Raw genomic sequence first — 20,521 nt, 5'->3', positions numbered from 1 at the left:
TGTTCTTACATAACTGTCTCTTTCTGATTAGTGATGTGGTGACCTTGCTAAACATTTTTTAATGATAAGGTCTCCATAAATGTGTGACATTTTAAGTACTCTGCTGTGGAATGGGGCCTTTATATAATGTGCTACCTTCATGTGATCTCGTTTGTAATTTCTCTTTAATCTTATAATAATTAATAATTGCTTACACTTATATAGCGCTTTTCAGGTAATGGGGTCTCCCCTCCACCACCAATCTTCTAGTGTCCCTGTATACCATTGTAAGATGGGACTTTCCACAGTGACCACCATAAAAAAATATGATCTGTTGAATACTGGTGTGATTTTAAACCTATCTGAGAACTTCAATTAAAACAGATTTTGCTGCTCTGTTTTTCATGGCTCAATACTTTCAACTTATAAGATGCATGCCTAGTCAATGAGATCTATTAGAATGACACAATGAGGAATGGCATTTTGGAAATGTGACAGTGCATTGAATTTGTAATACTAATAGCAAAGAACCAAAGAGTGAAAAAACATTCAAACTGCTATCTTAAAAGAGGAAACCATCTGGATTAAATTGTTTTCAGAAATGAATGTATAATACAAATGTGTAATCTGTAAATTAATTCCCAAATTAGGGTTAGGGTTAATGTTTGTGGTTAAGAGATAAGATAAGATCACTTTATTAGCAATATACAATTTCTTGTATTAGGAATTTGTCATTTCTCATACCTCAGCTTGCTCTCAATGAGAGACACAGACAGGGATAGAAGCTTAGGGTCAGAGCACAGGGTCAGCCATTTATACGGCACCCTTGGAGCAGTTGCGGTTAAGGGCCTTGCTTAGGGGCCCAACAGAGTAGGATTCCTTTGCCGGCCATGGGATTTGAACCAGCAATCTTCCAGCCCCAGGCACAGATCCTTAGCCACAGAGTCACCGCTTCACTCCACACTCCACACCCCCTGCTGCTCCTGGTTAGTGAAAAACACGTAGCATGTTTCTCCTCATGTCCTAATTTTTGCTTTCCTGCTTGTTAATTGGAGCACAGTCCATGTATTGAAAGCCGAAAAACATGAGAAGAGGTGTGTGCAAGAGTTATATAGAGTGAAGTCGGTAACTATTGTGATTTAAAATAGTTGGGTGAGATTAGCTTGTCTGTCATTATCCATCCCAGATTCTTTCATTCTATCTTGTTTTGTTTCCCTGGTTGTTGTTTAAGGCACAGTCCGTGTATAGAATGAACGTGATAAAAAAAGTGACGAGAATGTGGGAGAAGAATGAAAAACAAGTAGCATATTTCTCTTTATCTGTCTTATTTTTGCTTTCCTGCTTGTTAATTGGAGCACATTCAATGTATTGAAAACCACAAAATATGAGAAGAGTTGTGTGCAAGAGTTACACAATATATAGTAAAGTCAGTAATGATTGTGATTTAAAACAGGTGCTTGAGACTGGCTTGTCAGTCGTTATCCAGCCCAGACTTCAGTTGAGAACTTCAATTAGTTAAAGGTCAATTTAATATTTGTTTTCTTGAGAAAAAAAAAGTAATCTAGCATCCTGTGTTGTATATATTTATTCAATTAGAAAAATATAGCTTATTTTAAAAAGAGAGAGCAGAGCCAAAGATAAATGTCAAACTAAATATACAGTACAGCCAGTACAAATGTACCCTCATTGATGTTAAAGTTCACCTTTACCTAAAATTGCTTATAATTCTTTCAGTGGGAAGTCCAATACAGTGAAGTCTCTATTGGCAGTATATGCTGAAGACATTTTGATATCCAAACCAGACACAGTTCAATCTCTGTGATGATTGTGATATAAGTTTTTATTACTATATGTCCTTTTACAATATTTCATAATCAATATTTAAGATCATTACATTTGCTTTAGATTTGCTCCCCCTACAGTCTGTTTCTTGAGCAACGTAAGTATATATTCTTTCAAAACATTGATTAGCTCTACAACGGTGAGAAATGAGGCACTAGAAATCAACTTAAAGGTTGTCATGAGTAGCTGGCTCTAAAATTTGTTTTACAAGCACACTGTTAACTTGACATTTATGCCAGATGATAATGGGTAACAGGGTATTAATGTATTTTCAAGATTTTGCCTTGCTGATTAACATAAAATAAACATGGAAACAGTGAACTGCATTATAATAACTACAGTAAAGCAGATAAAGCCTGACTCTGACCTTTTATAAATGTCTCAAAATGAAATATTTTGACTTTAATAAAAACTGTGTAGAAGCTACAATATAACAGTTCTTTTCTCTCACATTGATTTGCAAATATAAATTTGAATGAACAAAATTTCTCACATTTGACCTTTTGATCTTCGTTTCTGGTTACACCTGTTTAGAAAAGATTATGTCGAACACAATGTTCTTATGCCAGCAGATTTTTTTTAATACAGCAACAACATCCATCACTCACAGCTGCTTCACCTGCAGGAGGGAAAGCTGGAGCATAACTCAGCAGACATGAGGTAGAGAATGTGATTGTGCTTAGCAAGGGCCAGTAGTCTACTGCAGGAACGCACATATTGAAACAATTGAAACACAGCAATTCACCTAGCTGTCATGTCATTCAGAAGGAGGGAAGAAAATTCAAGTAAAGTTGATGGGAGGACTTTCAAAGTCCACACAGAGGACACCCTAGACTGGCGTCCAACCCAGACTGAAGACGTGAGGCAGCTGTATTAAATGTCATGCCATGGCACTGCCCTGCACTACCAAGTTAAATACTACTGTGACCCTTTATTAATTGTACCTCAATACAGTCAACTGTTACTTCTGCGAAACTACAATATTCCCAGTTCTTGAGGTTAAAGTGCAGTAAAAAAACATTTGTAAAATCCAGTTCTCTCATACTAATGTTTCAACCAATAGAGTCAATTAAGACTTACATTTCTTGAAATAATATGAAAATAATGAAATATAAAATATTACAGCAGCTGGAACATACAGATATTTACAGCTAAAGGTCTAAAGATGTGTTACAGACTAAAAAATGTCTGTAACACATCTTTATTTATGTATATTTTTCCCCACAATGTCACCAAGGTAATTCAGATCCATCCCAGGAATAGGCCTTCCCAGTTTTCTCCCAAGTGAGGTTGTCTATGATATTCATGAGGCACTGGACAGAATGTTCTGGGGAAAAGAGTCTGTCCCTGGGCACATTCTTGTGGTAAGGCCTTGAGAGATCCGTGTTGACGGTTCCAGGGTGTAAGCAGACACACACGACCTTCGGCCTTCCTCGGCCTAGCTCGATGGAAAGATTCTTTGTAGCCATGTTCAAGGCAGATTTGGACATCCTGTAACTATACCACCCTCCTAAGCCTATGAACCAAAAGACATAAGGTTAGCAATTGGGCGAGGAACGTTTCTTAAAGTTCCTCCAATACAGATACTATAAAACCTTTCATCTAATCAGTTGAATAAAAAGTTCAAAGAAAAGAACTACACAATCCTGCACCACGGTCATTTTACCGTTTTCTGAGCCACATTCAGTACAGCTTGTGAAATCAGTTTAAACTTTTATTTAACAGCACTAATGTGTTCAAGGTCACCAAGAGTGGGGAAATGGAACTGTGAGTGAATGTAAATGTCAAGAACTGTGGTGTGCCTGAGGAAGGGTTATTGCTGAAGAACACACAGACAGCTGGTCCATTCCTGAACTGGCAGCCAGAGCCCTATTCCAGTTTTCCATACCATTGTCGCCAATGGATCCAACTTTCGCCGTCATGTTCACCAGGATGGCACTGTGATGCTTGGATGGATCCTTTGGCTGGTGGCCAAACCCTCCACTCCCTTTCAGCAGCAAAGGACTGAAATGCTTTGCCATCACCAGGGGCCCCACTGTGTTTGTAGTCAGAGTGGCAACCAGACCCTTCAACACAGGGAGGGGAAAATGATCGGTGTGATAAATCAGTTATCAGCCTTTGGCATATACTGTAACTGATTAACCTCATGGATATCTAATACATTAATGACTTATTGAAGTAAAGGGTGTGCCAGACATTTAGAAAGGATAACATAGAAACTGCATAATATAGTTAGTAAATTCACTTTTCAAGCCTGTTGGATCCACCAGTAACCAGTAAGTGAATGAAACGTTAGGGTTTGAAGGTATCCCTCTAAAATCCCAACTTCTTCAACACGTTTGAGCGATCCCTAGCATTTGTGTTTGATAGAACTCGATCGGTGAGACGTGTATTGGTCAAAACCCTGTAGCTAATTTTTTGAAAGCACCGCCTTTACGAAAAAACGTACGCTTTTAAAGATCTGTCGTACCTGAGAAGAGACGTCCCTGAGGCTTGTTTCGCCTTTTCCAGATGGATGCAGCATCGCTGAAGAGTTAACTAGAAGGTCCAGTTTTCCAAATTCGCTTTTAACTATTTCCGCAGCGACTTGTACGTCTTTTTCTCGCGTCACGTCTACCTTCAGCACTTTAATTTTCCCAGGATACTGCCCTGTTAAATCCCTCAAGCCAGCTGCAGCCTCTGGGTTTCTGCATGTCGCGACCACCAACGCTGGGCTTTTTTTCGCCAAAATATGTCTGCAAAACTCTAGCCCGATTCCTCTGCTCGCTCCCTGGATTAAAGCCACTGAAGCCATTACGGTTGCCTCCTAGTCCTGTAAAACCCACCACGTGAATCTTTAACTGTACTGCCATCTGTAGGTTGAAAAGCAAGGTTACTTATACAATACTGTATGGTTACGTTTCGTAACAAGATAATGGTGGCATCACGTGCGTAGGTTTTAGTTCGCTCACATAATTCGAACTGAGGTTTTCCTTAAAGTAATAGCGGATGAAATGAAATAGTTTACAGTGCATATCGCGAGTGGCTCCAAGATAGGGCAAATAAGCTAATAACTAAAAGATCGCCATCAATCAGGATGGACAGAGAAAAAAAGCAGATTGCGGAAAAGATCCTAAAACTTTTTAACAGGAACATCAACCCCTCCCCCGTCTATCTGCAGGCTCATTGTTCTTAGAACCACGCCAAAGCCTCTGTTTTCGTTCTTTTCAGCCCCTATTACTTTGAAAGGATGATGTGATTGGCGTAATGATAATACTGTGTGGCATTTGCACGGATAGACCAGGCTGGTTGCGTACGCCAGAGATTTCCACACTCGGCTGTGGAGGAACGCTGTGTCTCCTGGATTTTGCTCCAGTCGACTTCTTGCGCACAGGTTAATTGACTTCATATTCCTACAATATATGGGGCATATTTGTATATTTGTTTTTAGTTCTTCAAACGTCAAACGGGATTCGTAATTGTTTTCTATTAATCCTGTTCCAGTTTCTGGTGCTCAGAACTGCCCTCATTGATATTTGTTGCCAGAAATTCGACCAGTATGACCTCTGAAGAAGAAAAAGCCCATCACTCTGGGCGTGTCTGGTACAGTGTCATTCCCACCTGTCTCTGTTAATCATTAATTGACCAACTAGCAGGTTGCTGTTTAGTCAGAAATAACGGCAAGAAAATCGAGGAGAGTCTGTGTAATGTTCTATATGCTGAAGATGTTGGAAATAGTGGCCTTGAAATAGTGTCAGAAATTTGTTTACATTCAAAACAATATAAAAACAAGTTAACAGTTCAAACAAGTAAGGAGACAAATTAAGTGTTCAGTTATAACCATACAGCCAGCAGCTTTATCACCATGCAATTCACAGCTGGCAACCCACTGAAGCTAAGCAGGTGGGCCTGGCTAGTACCTGGATGGGAGACCTGGAAAAACTAAGGTTGCTGCTGGAAGAGGTGTTAGTGGGGCCAGCAGGTGGAGCTCACCCTCCGGTCTGTGTGATCCTAATGCCGCATTATAACGATGGGTACACTACATCATTATTAAAAAAAAAGGAGCGGAGCAGTGGCTCTGTGGCTAAGGATCTGCGCCTGTGGCTGGAAGGTTGCTGGTTCAAATCCCCTGAGCAAGGCCCTTAACCCCAGCTGCTCCAGGGGTGCCGTACAATGGCTGGCCCTGTGCTCTGACCCCAAGCTTCTCTCCCTGTCTGTGTGTCTCATGGAGAAAAGCTGGGGTATGGGAAAAGATGAATTCCTAATGCAAGAAATTGTAGAGGGCTAATAAAGAAACTATCATCAAGAAATTATCATTATTATTGTCACTGTAAAAAGGCACCATTCTTCAGATGAGATGTAAATCTGAAGTCCTGACTCTCTGTGGTCATTAAAAAATCCCAGGGCGTTTCTCGAAAAGAGTAAATGTGTTGCCCCAGTGTCCTGGCCAAATTTCCCATTGGCCTCTCTCAAGCATGGCCTCCTAATAATCCCCATCTGTGAACTGGCTACATCGCTCTGTTCTCCTCCCCACTGATAGCTGGTGTGTGGCGAGTGTACTGGTACACTATGGCTGCCGTCCCAGCATCGCAGTGGGTGCTCCAGTGGGTAGTGGTGGAGTCGAGTCCCCATTACCTTTAAAGCACTTTGAGTGAAGTGTCCAGAAAAGCACTATATAAGTTTAAAGAATTATAGCATCTGAAATCTAAAACTCGGCTGCAATGAAAACCAGTAACCCCTCCAGCACTGCCTGAGGACTGGGGCTATGAAACCACTGATCTAACCCTTCCTGTAATGCAGTAAAGAAGAAATCCATTTTCCACTATTTACACGTCTAAAGGTACAGCTGCTGTCTATCATGTTTAGCTGCACAAATCTTCGAGTTGTTTTGCAAAATTTCATTATAGATTGAAAATATTTCACTGCATTTCGAAACAGTAAAAGATGCGAATAAAGATCTAAAGTAATTCATACGTTGACTGATAATAACAGCAAGTCCTATCATAACCTACAAAAATGTTTTAAAAAACATACAAATGACGTCTTCAAATGGGATATATTCGGGACTATTGGGACTATTCTCCAATGGGTCTCCAAATTGATAAAATCTCCTTTATGTAGCTGGTGAACAACATGTCCAGCAGATGGCACCAAAGTATCACAAAGTTTATTTCATACCACACAGATCACGGTATGAAATAGTTTACAAAAATGAAATGTTTATGATTAAATAATACACTTGCCAAACGTTTCACTCTCGTTTCATTGTTGACTGTATCACATTTTGATTAAAAAAAACTTTCAAAATCGGAACTCAATTTTCTCTTTAAAAATAGCATACTAATGAGAAAACAAACGCATATGTGGAAATGTAACATTGCGGGAGGGGGTGGACTGAAGTGAATGCAGCACTGCCGCTAGTTTAGTGTTCCCGTTATTTATTCTTATTTTAAGGATTCATAGTTTTGCAGTCATACATGATTTTACGTGTGACATTTGTCGGTGGTTTTTAATCTGAAAACTGATTTGGTGTTATAGTGTTCCTTCGTGATGTAGAGGGAATTCCACGTACGTTACCTGTACCGGTGTCATCCTCCGGAGAGTCACGTTGAGCCGGAGCCCAACCCTGTAGACACAGGGCCCTAGGGTCGGACTTCCCCAGGACACACGCACCCAAAGAGACACCAAATAACTTGGTGTCTTGGCAGCGTATCTGTAGAAGGTGGCACCCGGAATAAAACCTATATCAACAGCAAGGAAGAACGTGCAACCTCCACACAGAAGGACCAAGAGTCCGAAATGGAGCTCAGGACTCAAGAGCGGAGAGGCAGCAATGCGGTGTACTGCAATGTACCAGAATTTACTTTCTACTCTATATTTTTTGTGTCCATCATCTTGAAAAACTGTAAATATTACAATTGAACCAAGATTAAGACACTCCTGATTATTGTGAAATTAGCATAGCCATGAAACCAGGACTGTATTTTTTGGCACTGATTTTATAATTGGTCTGGTTTATTATACAGACTTGGGCCGAAATCTAGCCTACTTTATTCACACACTGCATCCTGTACATATTTTGTAAACCCGACTTAATCCGATCTAAAGGAAATCAACAAAGGAAAGTCAGTGTGTATTTTTAAGTCATCCTTGCTCATTAATTTGACGGCATAAGTGGAGGTGTAGTCAGAAAAAAAACATGCTAACTGCGGGAAAAGTTTAAGAGTATACGGACAATCACACGTTTTGTCGCGCTTCTATTTTGATTAACTTCTTGTGCTTCACTTCCAGCCTGGCGGGTCCTGTGATTATTAGCATGACGTCATTTTCTGCCTTTAAGGAAAGAGCGACCCCGCCAGTACATGACAGCTCCCCGAGTTTTAAGGAGCAGTCATTTTGGCGATCTCCGGATTGAAGAGCCACCCGGCAGCTTGTACAAACTCAGAGAACTGCAACTGCCTTTCTCCAGCCCCGGCGTGAATTGCTTTGGTTTTTATCTGGCTCCTGAGGATTGTTCAAGCAGCGCAATGTCCTCCACATCACCTGCTCGTCTTGTTAAATGTTGTTCATTAGTCCGTCTGAGGAGCGACAACCCCGCCAATGCTGAACAAGTGGACCAGCTGCACACCAGTAGGTTCTGCGGGCAGCACTAGCCTGGCTTCATGGACAGCGGTGACCACTATGGTTATGGACATCAACACTAGTTTTATTTACGCTAATATCAGATCCTACTTGATTGAAGAGACACCACGGGTCCTCAGCACCACCAGAATGATTTCCGAGGAACTGAATTCACATCTGCAAAAGGTTGTACAGAAAGCAACACCCACCCCAGCACCAACTTCCAGTCTCTCCACAGAGAACGGCACACAATGCGGGGAACAGATTCTCAACTACGGCAACGTCGAGAAAGTGGTTATAGGCGGAATCCTTACCATGCTAACTCTGCTGACCATTTCTGGGAACTTGCTGGTGGTCATATCCGTGTGTTTTGTGAAAAAGCTGAGACAGCCCTCAAATTACTTAATAGTTTCTCTGGCACTGGCGGACCTGTCGGTGGCTCTGGCTGTGATGCCCTTTGTCAGTGTCACTGACCTTATCGGAGGGCAGTGGATTTTTGGACAAGTCTTCTGTAACGTCTTCATTGCGATGGATGTGATGTGTTGCACGGCTTCCATCATGACGCTGTGTGTGATTAGCATAGACAGGTAAGTCGATAAGGGTAGCAAATAGACTCAAGTTCTATCAAGCAATTAAACGTCTTTGTCCTTTATACACCCTTTACTACTGTATAACGCTATCTGTAGTGTACCAACCGACTCTTCATTTTCTCATTAACAAGCTTCTTTTACATTCTGACCCTGGTCTAGGCACACCTTTGCCTGTTAACACTGCACATTTTTAACCGAGTTTAACAATGCACTGCACATGTCAAATTCAGTGTCCAAAGTCGAAAGTTTTATATAATCTGAACTGACACGCCGTTTTTTCAAAACGGAGAAAGAAGTATGTATTGGATGATTACTACAGATGAAGGATATTCAGTGGTACCGTATATCATCCATACATCCATTGTTTCAAATGTGGTATTTCACGGCTGTGTTTCGTGTACCTTGTTTGATTTCTAATTAAAACGGGAAAAACCCAGTACAAAACCGCTACTAAAAAGTTATTTTTCCACCTACTCAGATAAGAAGAAAGATTTGATAAAATTATTTATTGACAATAGCCGTGAATCGTCTGCAAGCACTCATAAGCTGAAGGGATAAATTATCACGGTTTCAAAAACGAATTATGGAAAGCTTCACCTGTTAATACAGAAAACTCTCGGTTTCACTATTCGTTTTGATGTACTTTGGATTCAACGGACAAAATCTGCTATTTTGTAACAGTGAATTTTTACAATTTGAAAAAAACGGACTTTATTCGCAATAGCGATGAAATGTACAAACAACAAAATAAAATAAAACGCTAAACATGTTTGAAATTCAGGAATATCAATGGTCTCCTATGGTGATAAGTAAATTGCTTACAATGGGTGTATTGCATATGCTTTAGCCAATTGTATAATATATACATACGATACGTAGAATAGTAGAAGAGTTTCCATATAAATGAAAAAAAGCACAGGAACAATGTCCATCGACTGCGTTGATTGCAGTTGTTAAGAAGTAACTCAAGAGATCCAGCATCCATTTTTATTTATATTTTCTCATATAACATTGTTTTATGGGGTGAAAAAACACTATTATATTTGTTCATCACCTTTTAAGACTGTAAATAGCACAACTGCACCAAAATTAAGACACTCCTGATCACTGTAAAATTAACATACAGTAGCTATGAACCATTCGTCATTCGTGATATTCAGCCATAACTGACACCCCTTTCCCCCTCCTAGTCCAAGAGTTTCCTGTTATCTACTGCTACCTATAACAGTGTCTTATCTATAATGGCAGTCTTTTGATGTATGTTAGTAGAGTAATTGTAATATGAAGATAGCATCTTAACCCTGTAGAAGTTAGTGTTGAATTAAAAATCAGAATTCTACAGAACGGTTTCATACAAAAGAAAGGCATACATAGAAAAGCAGCAGAGGGCTTCACCGATCAAACTTTTTATTGGGGAGCTGTCCATGGTTCAGTTATAATGTTCACCAGTGTTATTCAGATTACTCAGGTTGGTTTATGTAATCAGTAGAATGAGGCTAATAATGTCTTAATCACATTCTGCAGACATACTTGTAAATAAGGTGTATGAAGGCATATCTGCTCTTTCTTATCTCTTGGACTTGAAAAGCCTTCTAGTGACAGAAGAGAAAGGAGCTCAGTTGTCTTCTTTTAGATAGTCAAATAAGGTTCTTTTGATAAATTGTTTTAGACATTTAATGTAGGCAAGAATCTTAGGGGCAACCACAGGTCTGTGTGCAACCTGGATAAATTAAGAAATTTAGATGTTTGTAATGCAATTAATTTCCATCTACAAACAAAATTTCCTATAGAACAGAAGTTATCTGCTCTTTTTTGAGCACCTGTCAGGGACTCTTGCTGGATATATGATCAAAAAGTACATCAGAACTCCACCCAAGGCCAGCAAGCGACTAGATCATTTTACAGAGAGCTAATTAGGATGACGCTGAAGTGGAGAATCTAAAAAAAGCTGAAGAAAATGTTATTTGGATTTTTAATTTTTTTTTGCTGAAATTACTTTTCAGGTATCTCGGGATAACCAGACCCCTGACCTACCCTGTTAGACAAAACGGAAGGTGTATGGCCAAGATGATCCTATCCGTGTGGCTCCTGTCTGCCTCCATCACCCTGCCGCCCTTGTTCGGCTGGGCTCAGAACGTCAACGACAACAAGGTGTGCCTGATCAGCCAGGACTTCGGCTACACCATCTACTCCACCGCGGTGGCGTTCTACATCCCCATGTCAGTCATGCTGATGATGTACTACCGCATATACAGAGCTGCCAAGAGGAGCGCGGCCAAGCACACGTTTACCGGCTTCCCGCGGGCCGAGGAGAACGACGCCATAGACTGCGTGTCCGGAGCCCTAAAGCTGCACCGGGAGGCCGAGGAGTGCACCAATTTTTCCCGCCTCCTGAAGAGCGACAGGAAGAACATGTCCATTTTCAAGAGGGAGCAGAAGGCCGCCACCACTCTGGGAATTATCGTCGGGGCGTTCACCGTGTGCTGGCTGCCCTTCTTCCTGCTCTCCACCGCGCGGCCCTTCATCTGCGGCATCGAGTGCAGCTGCATCCCCCTGTGGGTGGAGAGGACGTTCCTGTGGCTGGGCTACGCCAACTCGCTCATCAACCCCTTCATCTACGCCTTCTTCAACAGGGACCTGAGGACCACATACCGGAACCTGCTGCAGTGCCGATACAGAAACATCAACCGCAAGCTCTCGGCGGCAGGCATGCACGAGGCTCTGAAGCTGGCCGAGAGACCGGGCCTCGTCCTCTAGGTGGAGCTTCTGCCGTCTTTCTTCCTGCTGTCCTCTCTTGACTCCGGAGGCACTTTTCTGTTGCCTGACTGCGAGTGCCAGATCTCACCAGGCTTTTGTTGGTGTGTGTGTTGGGTTTAGTTCCCACCAGCTAAAAGTCCTGACAAGATATAAAACAAGCAGGCCCGCAAGAAGTTAAATGTCACTTTCAGACTTTTTTTCTCAATAGTTAAATACATTTAATTTCTAACAGAACAAGATGGAAGGAGAGCAGGAAGAATTAGCAAGAAGGCAGACTCACATTTGATGAATGATTCCATTTATGGGTGACTTTATACCAATGGCAGCCAAGTCTCTTCAAATCCATTTGATGTTTCATGGTGTTAGCAGCTTCCATTGCTGAGTTCGGTGGCATTAGTGGTAGCGGAGAGTTATAGTAAACACATTCCGTCTGTTCCAGATATTTTACTCTGAGAATAATTAAGTTCACACAGTGCTGTAGAGTTTTCAGTTTTAGTTTTGCAATAGTACCATAAGCAAGCAAGCAAGAATAAAAAAAAATGATATATTTATTTTCTTTCTTTTCTCAGCTGCACATTATGAAGTTTACTTTAACATATTGTCTCACAATAGAAGTAGGGATGTACAATCAATATTTTCAAATCAAGATTTGTTTAAAAGTGATGATAAAAAAATGATGATCACTCCTGTGCCTGGTAGTGTCAAATAATATTCACAGTGTTCTGTGATGTTCTTAACTCAGGGATCATAAAATACAAACAATATCAACATACATGCACACAGACACAACAGACAAACATAATGACATTTTTTAAAATATGTATGCATATGTAAATATTGCCAACTGCTTTAAGATTTTATACATTTTTATTTTCACAAGCTTGTACAGTAGTTGCATAGTGAGAATAACTATAAAATGGGATATTTAAAATACAAAACCTGAAAGTGGTCACATGGCCTTCTATAAAGATTACATTTAGATAACAGCAAGGAGAAAAGAGAACAGGTGCTTTTCTGATTATATTTTAATTTAAATACTATGTGTAAATGTGAAGTTTTTATATTTACAATTTTCCAACTATCCAACTTTCCACTGGCTGTATTATCCTTGTTTTTGATTTACAGTATTTACTGTATGTTGAGTAAAATTATTTATTGTCTTATTTATCTTCAGTTGCGATATAATAATATTTAAATGTTTTACTGAAGCTTGTCAGGCCATATGGTGAAGTGCTGAAATGGAGAAGTTGTGCCTGGAGATATTATTAGCAAAAACAACATTTTGCCATGAGCATATGTACTGTAAGAGTGATTAAGTGGTGAACTGAAAAATATATAGTTATCAGTAAGACCTAATATGTGATCATGATCACAAATTAAAAAAATAAATATACATTTAATTGCATTCCACATTAAATTGTATTTTTTTTTACTTTGTTGCATTCTTTTACTTTGTTTTATTTCATTGGTTTGTTTGTTCCAAATTGTAGTAAAACAAATACATATATAATCATCTGTGATATTTACAAATTTAATGAAACTTATATGTATATGTTCACCTGTAATAGAGTGGAATTGTTCTTCATGAAGTTAAAGGCTTTTAGAAGTAATTCATTATAAAAAGTTCTGGATTTATGTGTGTGTGAATTTAGAGAACAATGATTACATGTGGATACATGTGCTTTTTATAAAAGGTATGAGCAACTGTGATTTAAAATACATCGATAGCAATGTTAACATAAGGCAAATAAATAGCAAAAAATTAAATTTGTAATGCCAAGCTTTATTTTTTAGAGTTCCTCTTAAATCTGTATATTTATTTTTGGATTAACAAACCTCACCTAATTATTATTTTTCCTCAAACCAGTTTCCTTTTACCCAAGCCTTTTCCTTCCCTCTGTTTTTGGTTACTCTGTATTAAACAAACATAATAAAGGTTTTTAATGAGAGGGGGCATCTAGTTTTTTTTAATTACCAGTAGTAGTTTATATACCCAAGCCTGTCCTTAAAGGATCAGAGGAAATAGACATCTGCAATGCACAGTGTTCCAGACAAATCCAACTTTCTATGTGAAGAAAAGCCTCTTATTTTTAGTTAATAATTAATTTCCTCTTCATATCCACCTGGGTTTTTAGATGCATGTTTTACATTCGGTCCTGACACAGTCCTCCTGTTACACTGACACAAGGCATTACAGACAACAGCGGATGTGTACAGGCGGAATCCGGAGATTAAAGGCTGTGGTGTGGCTGTGGACGATTTGAGGGTGAAACCCAAATGCATGAGCTCATAAGTCTTCAGGTGACTTCAGAGAATTAAAGAGGAGGCTCAGCCAGAGCTCGCTGAGGGCAGCTGAAGCCACAGCAAAGCAGAGTGAAGGCCAAGTCCTGCAAAAGGCAAGATGGCTTCTTAAACCCTGCTGAAAAAAACACAGAGTGTCTGGAAGGTTTGAGAAGGGAAGTCTTCGGCAGGACCTGGAGGTAAAGCAGGCACTTGTGGAAAAGTTTCATGGTCCATGATCCATGGGCAGACTGACACACCGGGAGCTGACCCTCTAAAAGGGCTCAGCATGGGTACGTTTCCAGAGTGCTGTCTTGGGAATAAATAGTTAGAGATGAATTGGACGATTGGGTATCTGCCTGGCAGGAGGAGGGCCCGAGTCCTAAGATCCACGGAAGAGCTGCAGTCTCTCATGGGAATTTCATGGTTTCCTGGGGTAAAGGAGGGTGGCCAGCCCTCCCCCTTCATGAGTGCCCTCTGGGTGCCAGGTGAGGTCTTCAGGGAAACTAAGCATGGAAAGCTCAGATCATCTGTGGCACAGAGGCCCCTTGCAGGTACCAATGTTTGATCCTCAGGTCCATGGTCCCTCCAGTGGACCAGGTACTGAAGGCTATTCTGGGCCCACTGGGACTGAAACAAAAGCAGCCGGAAGAAACCCATGCAAGCACAAGGAGAAACGACAAATTCCTTGCAGGTTGCACCCCAGATCTGGAACTGAACCCTAGGGCCCCAGCCCTGAAAGACAACGCTGCTAACCACTGCGCCACTGTGCCACATTCCCATCCGTTCATTTCCAAGCCGAATCTATGGCTTGACGTTACTATTTTGATGCATTACAGCAGAGGTAATGGTTATTAGCAACATAAAATTATTTTTACAGGATAAAATTATGAATGAGGAGCTTTAACTTACATTCCTGTCAAACAATGGGCTTAGATAAAACCACAGATCTCATTTGATCATGCAGTAATTTCTTAAAGTGTAAAACAAAGTACCAATAAAATGCAATAAATCAATTTCAATAGCCTGGTACTATATTTTTCAGGGAACTCTCCATAATTGTATTGTGTCACTTTATTATTTTATATTAGAATTTTCTTTGTCAAACCTGTGAGTTTTATTAAGTCTTGTTCTCTGTGGCTGCATGCCAAATAGTCCTTCAATTTTTGTCAGAGAATTGTTGCTGTCAATCTTTTCTTCAGTCTTGCTAAACCCCCCAAGTGACACAGCTGGCTTTTTGCTTTTCCATCCTCCATGAACAGATCTGAAAGGCCGACGTGTCACAATAATTTAGGAAGTAGAACAAGATCACTAGGAAACTCAAATGGCATACAGGAAGAATGTAATTAATTAATGCTTCTATAAAAAATTGAACACTAAATGCCATTTTTTCCTGTATAAGTTATTTATTCTGAAGAAAATAACTGTAGAACTAGTTACTGTGTATTCCAATTTGCCTTTAGTTGTAGTAGAGCAGAAAAGGACAATTATTTACAATTACTGTAGTTATTTTTGTGTTGATCTTTATAAATATTAATTTGAACCTTGAAAGGGTTTTTTTCTCTACATAAATACAGTATATGTAATAATGCTTCAGTCACTGAAGAAGAAAGTGCCTTCCACTGCCTCCTATCAGTGATAAACAACAAGATGTGTTAGAAATCAGTCTACTTTTTGGAGAACAATATCTAACCTGATCTCAGAGTATTTGGACATGCCCTGTTGTTAACATGTAACATTAGAATGATATAATACCAGAATAGAATACTGTAAAACCATAGTGTATCTTCTCCATTAATGACATGGTTGGAGGAACACAGAAAACAATTTAATGCAAAAGCAACTCTTCAAAAATGACAAGCATATTTAAGACAACATGGCAATGTACCAAGGCACATAGTCTGATGTCATGTGTGTTATGCAATGGGCACAATCAATCATTCATGTGGTAATAGTACATTATTTGCCCTATCGTTTTGGTACCTGCATGGAGGATAAAAACGTTAGATTTGCTTTAAAATGAGATGCTAATGCAATAAAATAATTATGCATTCTGTTGTGCATTCATTTTTGATGACATACAGTTGAACTTAATGTAATGTGTGAAATAAAATGGGAACTAATTTCTGTGGACAATTATTGCAAGAGAAACGGCTAAATACTATAGAGCATTTTAAGTGCTGATTGAAGACCTTGCTTTAATTAGATGCTGTCTTATCTTCATAGAGTGTCTTGCTTTCATTTTAGAAAAGGTAATTGCATTTTCTAGTTTCAATCATGCAGAGCTAGTTAGAACTAGTCAGAGGTAATTGAGGAAGAATACTGTATATACTGTAAAAGTCTAGTTTTAGAAAAACAAAAATAACCTAGAAACATTGGAGCTGGAAACACTTAATTCATAAGGACTCCTTTTCAAATAGGTTTGCAAAAAATATATAAAAAATCTTTGCCACATTAGAGGCTTCAGAAAAAAATAAGGCATTCAACATTGCTCTTATGGTCAATATCACAAGACCCCATTTCAGCTGATGTGACAGAACATATATGCGATGAAGGTATGGTTATGGTCTAGTGTACTTTTAGACTGAGGGAGTTTTAATTATTGAACAGTTCTTGCTTTTAAGGAAAAGTGTTTTTTTCTACCTGACCTGGCAAAGAGATATTGAGGCTGACAACACAGAAAAGCTTTGAGAGCCTTGAGGTCTTATAGTCACAGAAATCTGTGATGGGAAAGGTGCATTCTGCTCTGCAAGTTCAGCAGAATTCAGCACAAACTGGTTGTGACGTTTCTCTCCCAGGAGAATTAAATATAAATGAAATATTTACATACCGTAGCTCCTGTGAATCTACTCTGGCAGTCTCTTGCAGAATTCACCCTATAAGAATTCAAAGAAGTCAAAAGGTTTTCTTGTAACATAAGGTCATACATATTCCCTTCATGCTCAATACACATGTATTTTTCCCATGGACAAATGCGTGCTTGATAGAAAGATAGTGCTGTAGGTTCCTAGAGGTGTTTAATCCAGACTGCAATGTAATTAATCTTTCTGAGCAGGTCATCCAGACATTGATGGTGACTGCCACTGGAGTATTCTTTTGGAAAGTACTGGCTGGGTGTCTGTAAAATCTACCAAAGTACTTAAAAAAAGTGGTACGGATATACTGTATTATTTTAAAAACATAAAACTAGACTAGACCTTCTGGCTGGATTTCTCTTTTATCAATATACTGTAATAGGAACACAAAGCAGAGAGTGTATTAAGTCATTAAATTAAATTATTGGAGCTGATGAAGACATGACACTGCATATGAATCTTTGGATCCTCTCAAAAGAAGAGAGTGCATTAAAATATACTTCCATATCTTTACTGTTTTAAAAGAATCAATAAATAATAACTCTGAAAGTGAAACATAGAGAAGCAATCCACAGGCAGATGTTGTCTTATACCAGGCAGTAGTAATGGCAGATGGTCAGGATGTATTTTTATTTCTGAAAGAGAAGTCAGGTCTTCTAAAAACCATCAGCCATGACTCCCTGTGTCTAGCCCTGATCCTGAAGAGCCCAAATCCAGCAAGTTTTGTAGGTCATCATTATATCACCTATATCATTATGTTATTTAACATGAAAATAAAACCCCAGACCAGGGTTTGGTCTGTGCTGAAAAGTTAAAATATTTTTTTTATAATCTGACAATAATTATTTTTAGTTGCTGAGACGTCTACATTTCGTGCTTTAGTAGATTCATTTTAAGAAGATTTCTTCAAATACTTTGTGCACATACATAAGTTGAATGGAAATATTGTCTTCAATATAATAATGGTTTGTGGTTATGTGTTGACTGCTTTTAACAATATGCATGTTATGTTCAAATTACATTTTAAATCTGAATAAATAGGTAAAAAAATCAATAATTTGTTATTTTTAAAAATGTGTCTTCCCCAAAAGGAAAACCAAGAACCTGGAATAAGGGTGAGAATTTTTTATAATCAGAAATAACTGGGGATTTATGAATGTTACTAATAATGACTTAATATTATTTTTTAATATTAAGAGAGTCTGCCTCCCAAAAATAGTAAACCTGGGAGAAACATCCATAGGAAATATTACTTAAATTGTTAAAATATACATATATACTGTACACTTTTAAACTCTTCTGTGCAAATATACTATATTTTGGTAGGTATATCTGAAAAAGAGAGCACACTGAGCTGTTATTTCACAGGTGATCCCTTGAGGAACATGTTGTCAACACCAGCCATATCAGTGTACAGAACCTTGTATTCAGTCAGCAAAACTGGAAAAAAAAACTTTGTGAACCAAAGGGGAAAGTGGCATGATGGTCTAATGATTAAATCCTGCTGAAATTTTGTAGTTCTTATTGGAACGTTAGGATGCTATGATGTTCCTTTTTCACATCACAACAGATAAGTTCTGAATAAGGTCTTATTGTTCAATTAATTTACTAATCTTGTTAGTTCTCCTCCAATAGAAGGCCTAGGTCAATGTTTTCATAAACATTGATGAAAATTCACCTTTGGCAAACTATAAATTATTATAAGTAAGAGGCACAACAGGTTTTAGCAGTGATGAATAGTTTAGAAAAGCCAGCAATAAAAAATCATAATAATGAAGAGCTTCATAGAGCTCTGATTTGGAAACTAAGATACAGATATGATGAAAAAGAAATGTTAATAGGCCATATTGATTTCCCTGGCTGGTATCTGTGGTAGCAGTTGTCACATCCTACTTGACCGAACGTGACTTTGAGTTTATGTGGAAAGACTGTCACTGAAATTATAGAGATAATTCATGCTTCAAGATATTCTCTTTTCTTTTTAAATAAAGATGATTCAGTAAAGAAAACAGAAGCAAGACAAATCATGCAGTGAAGCAGAACAGTTGCCAAAGTGTTCTCTGGCACCTGTTGAAAATTCAATACCTCACTAACTAGTGTACATATTTCGTTTATCTTACCAGCAATAAAGACATATGTAGGAGACATATTAATGCATTTCATGCCCAACATTAAATACTGCTGTAAGAGAGTATGGGCTGCATGTTTCCATTATAGCATAAGTAAAAATAATTTTTCAGTGATATATCATGACCTTCCAACATCTCACAAGGTAAAACATGTTGAATGAAAAGTAAAGCGTTTCTTTTACTTGATTAAAAAACACAATCATTAAGGATAATTAAAAAGACCCATGCCTATGATTATAATATAGTATAATACAATTCTGAATATTTTGTTCAATTCCATAAATTCTAGTTGTGGGATTAAACCCATAGGGATCTTGGGAAACACTTAGTTGAAACAGTCTTCACTGTTTGCTGCCCGGTGATCGTTATTTATAGCAAACTTCACTAGCAGACAATTTACAAAAGAAAACGTCCACATATGATTTATTGGCAAATCACAGTAACAAGCGCATTCTGACAGGATCATTATCATTTGTAGAGAGCTCGTGCAAAAGCTTTTCAGCAAGCTTTTAGTTTCCCCCAATATTTACTCCACGGGAGGCCAATTCCAAAAGGTCAGTTTCAATGCTTTATTGAAGATTTTAACTGCATAACAAACAGGAACCAGAAATTCAATCATTCTTTGAAATTAAAAGGCTGAGCTTTAAAATGTAAAAGTCTGCCCATCAGGCAAAACTCATGCACACATGCTTTTTTGAACCTACTTTCCCTCAACTTCCTAAAACATATTGAACATGACACCTAGTGGCAAACCTCAGTTCTCAGTACAGGCCAGTAAATCAATCTACCTGCAACCATAAAATTTAATACAACTTAAATTTTAGAAAGGACGAAATGTACAATGTTATAAAGAATTACAGTACTATTAAATAAATTGATTAAGATCTACAGGGGCCTTGTCTCTTTTGTAATTAAATTGCTGTTTTGGTATATATGATTTATTAATTATTTTATATAATAAATATATGGTGTCACACAATAGCCTGAGGAAGGCCAAAGTAGGTCCGTTTTATAACAGGATGGCTCCGCTGCAAAACACTCAAGTAAAATAAGTGCAGTTTATTTACAGTTCTCCCAGTCCCCCACACCAGAAAACAAAACCGCAGAAAGAAACAAAACAATTCTCCAAATGAAGATAAATCCTCCTTATTGCTTTCTTTCAGTTTTCAATCACACTACCTGCCCTAACAACCAACAACAACCAACAACAACCAACCCCCTCTTAGGCTGAGGAGCCAGCTTAAATAGCTTGTAAGCCCCTCCCCCTCTGGAACAAACCATTTCTCCAATTCAATGCATGTGGTTTTTCCCATCTCCTTAAATAAGCCTTGAGAACTAGGGTTAGGTTTGGCCTTCTGAGGCCACCATAGGCTGACCCACCCCGGAAGTACCGACACCAAACAAACAGTGAGTATCATCCATTTTGAGAGCGCTCTCCATTCACACCACAGTACTCACTCATACCTGTGTTTAAGTATGTGAATGTATA

General features: G+C 38.7%; 2 protein-coding genes across 2 annotated transcripts; one reads left to right on the top strand and one right to left on the bottom strand.

Moving 5' to 3' along the window:
- Window positions 1–1,798: 1,798 nt before the first annotated feature.
- LOC148834688 (uncharacterized) lies at window positions 1,799–4,678 on the bottom strand. Its single transcript, XM_088917642.1, has 3 exons — window positions 4,292–4,678; window positions 3,710–3,887; window positions 1,799–3,337 (listed from the first exon to the last, which is right to left on the bottom strand). Exons 1-3 carry the CDS (start codon window positions 4,613–4,615, stop codon window positions 3,051–3,053), a joined length of 789 nt encoding a protein of 262 aa, XP_088773768.1. The 5' UTR covers window positions 4,616–4,678; the 3' UTR covers window positions 1,799–3,050.
- Window positions 4,679–8,195: 3,517 nt separating this feature from the next.
- LOC148834687 (5-hydroxytryptamine receptor 7-like) lies at window positions 8,196–13,706 on the top strand. Its single transcript, XM_088916670.1, has 2 exons — window positions 8,196–9,008; window positions 11,015–13,706. Exons 1-2 carry the CDS (start codon window positions 8,401–8,403, stop codon window positions 11,766–11,768), a joined length of 1,362 nt encoding a protein of 453 aa, XP_088772796.1. The 5' UTR covers window positions 8,196–8,400; the 3' UTR covers window positions 11,769–13,706.
- The last annotated feature ends 6,815 nt before the right edge of the window (window positions 13,707–20,521 follow it).

This window comes from Atractosteus spatula, chromosome 5, assembly GCF_055471065.1.
Source record: "Atractosteus spatula isolate fAtrSpa1 chromosome 5, fAtrSpa1.hap1, whole genome shotgun sequence".
NCBI lineage: Eukaryota > Metazoa > Chordata > Actinopteri > Semionotiformes > Lepisosteidae > Atractosteus > Atractosteus spatula.
This window is presented reverse-complemented; position numbering and strand designations above follow the sequence as displayed.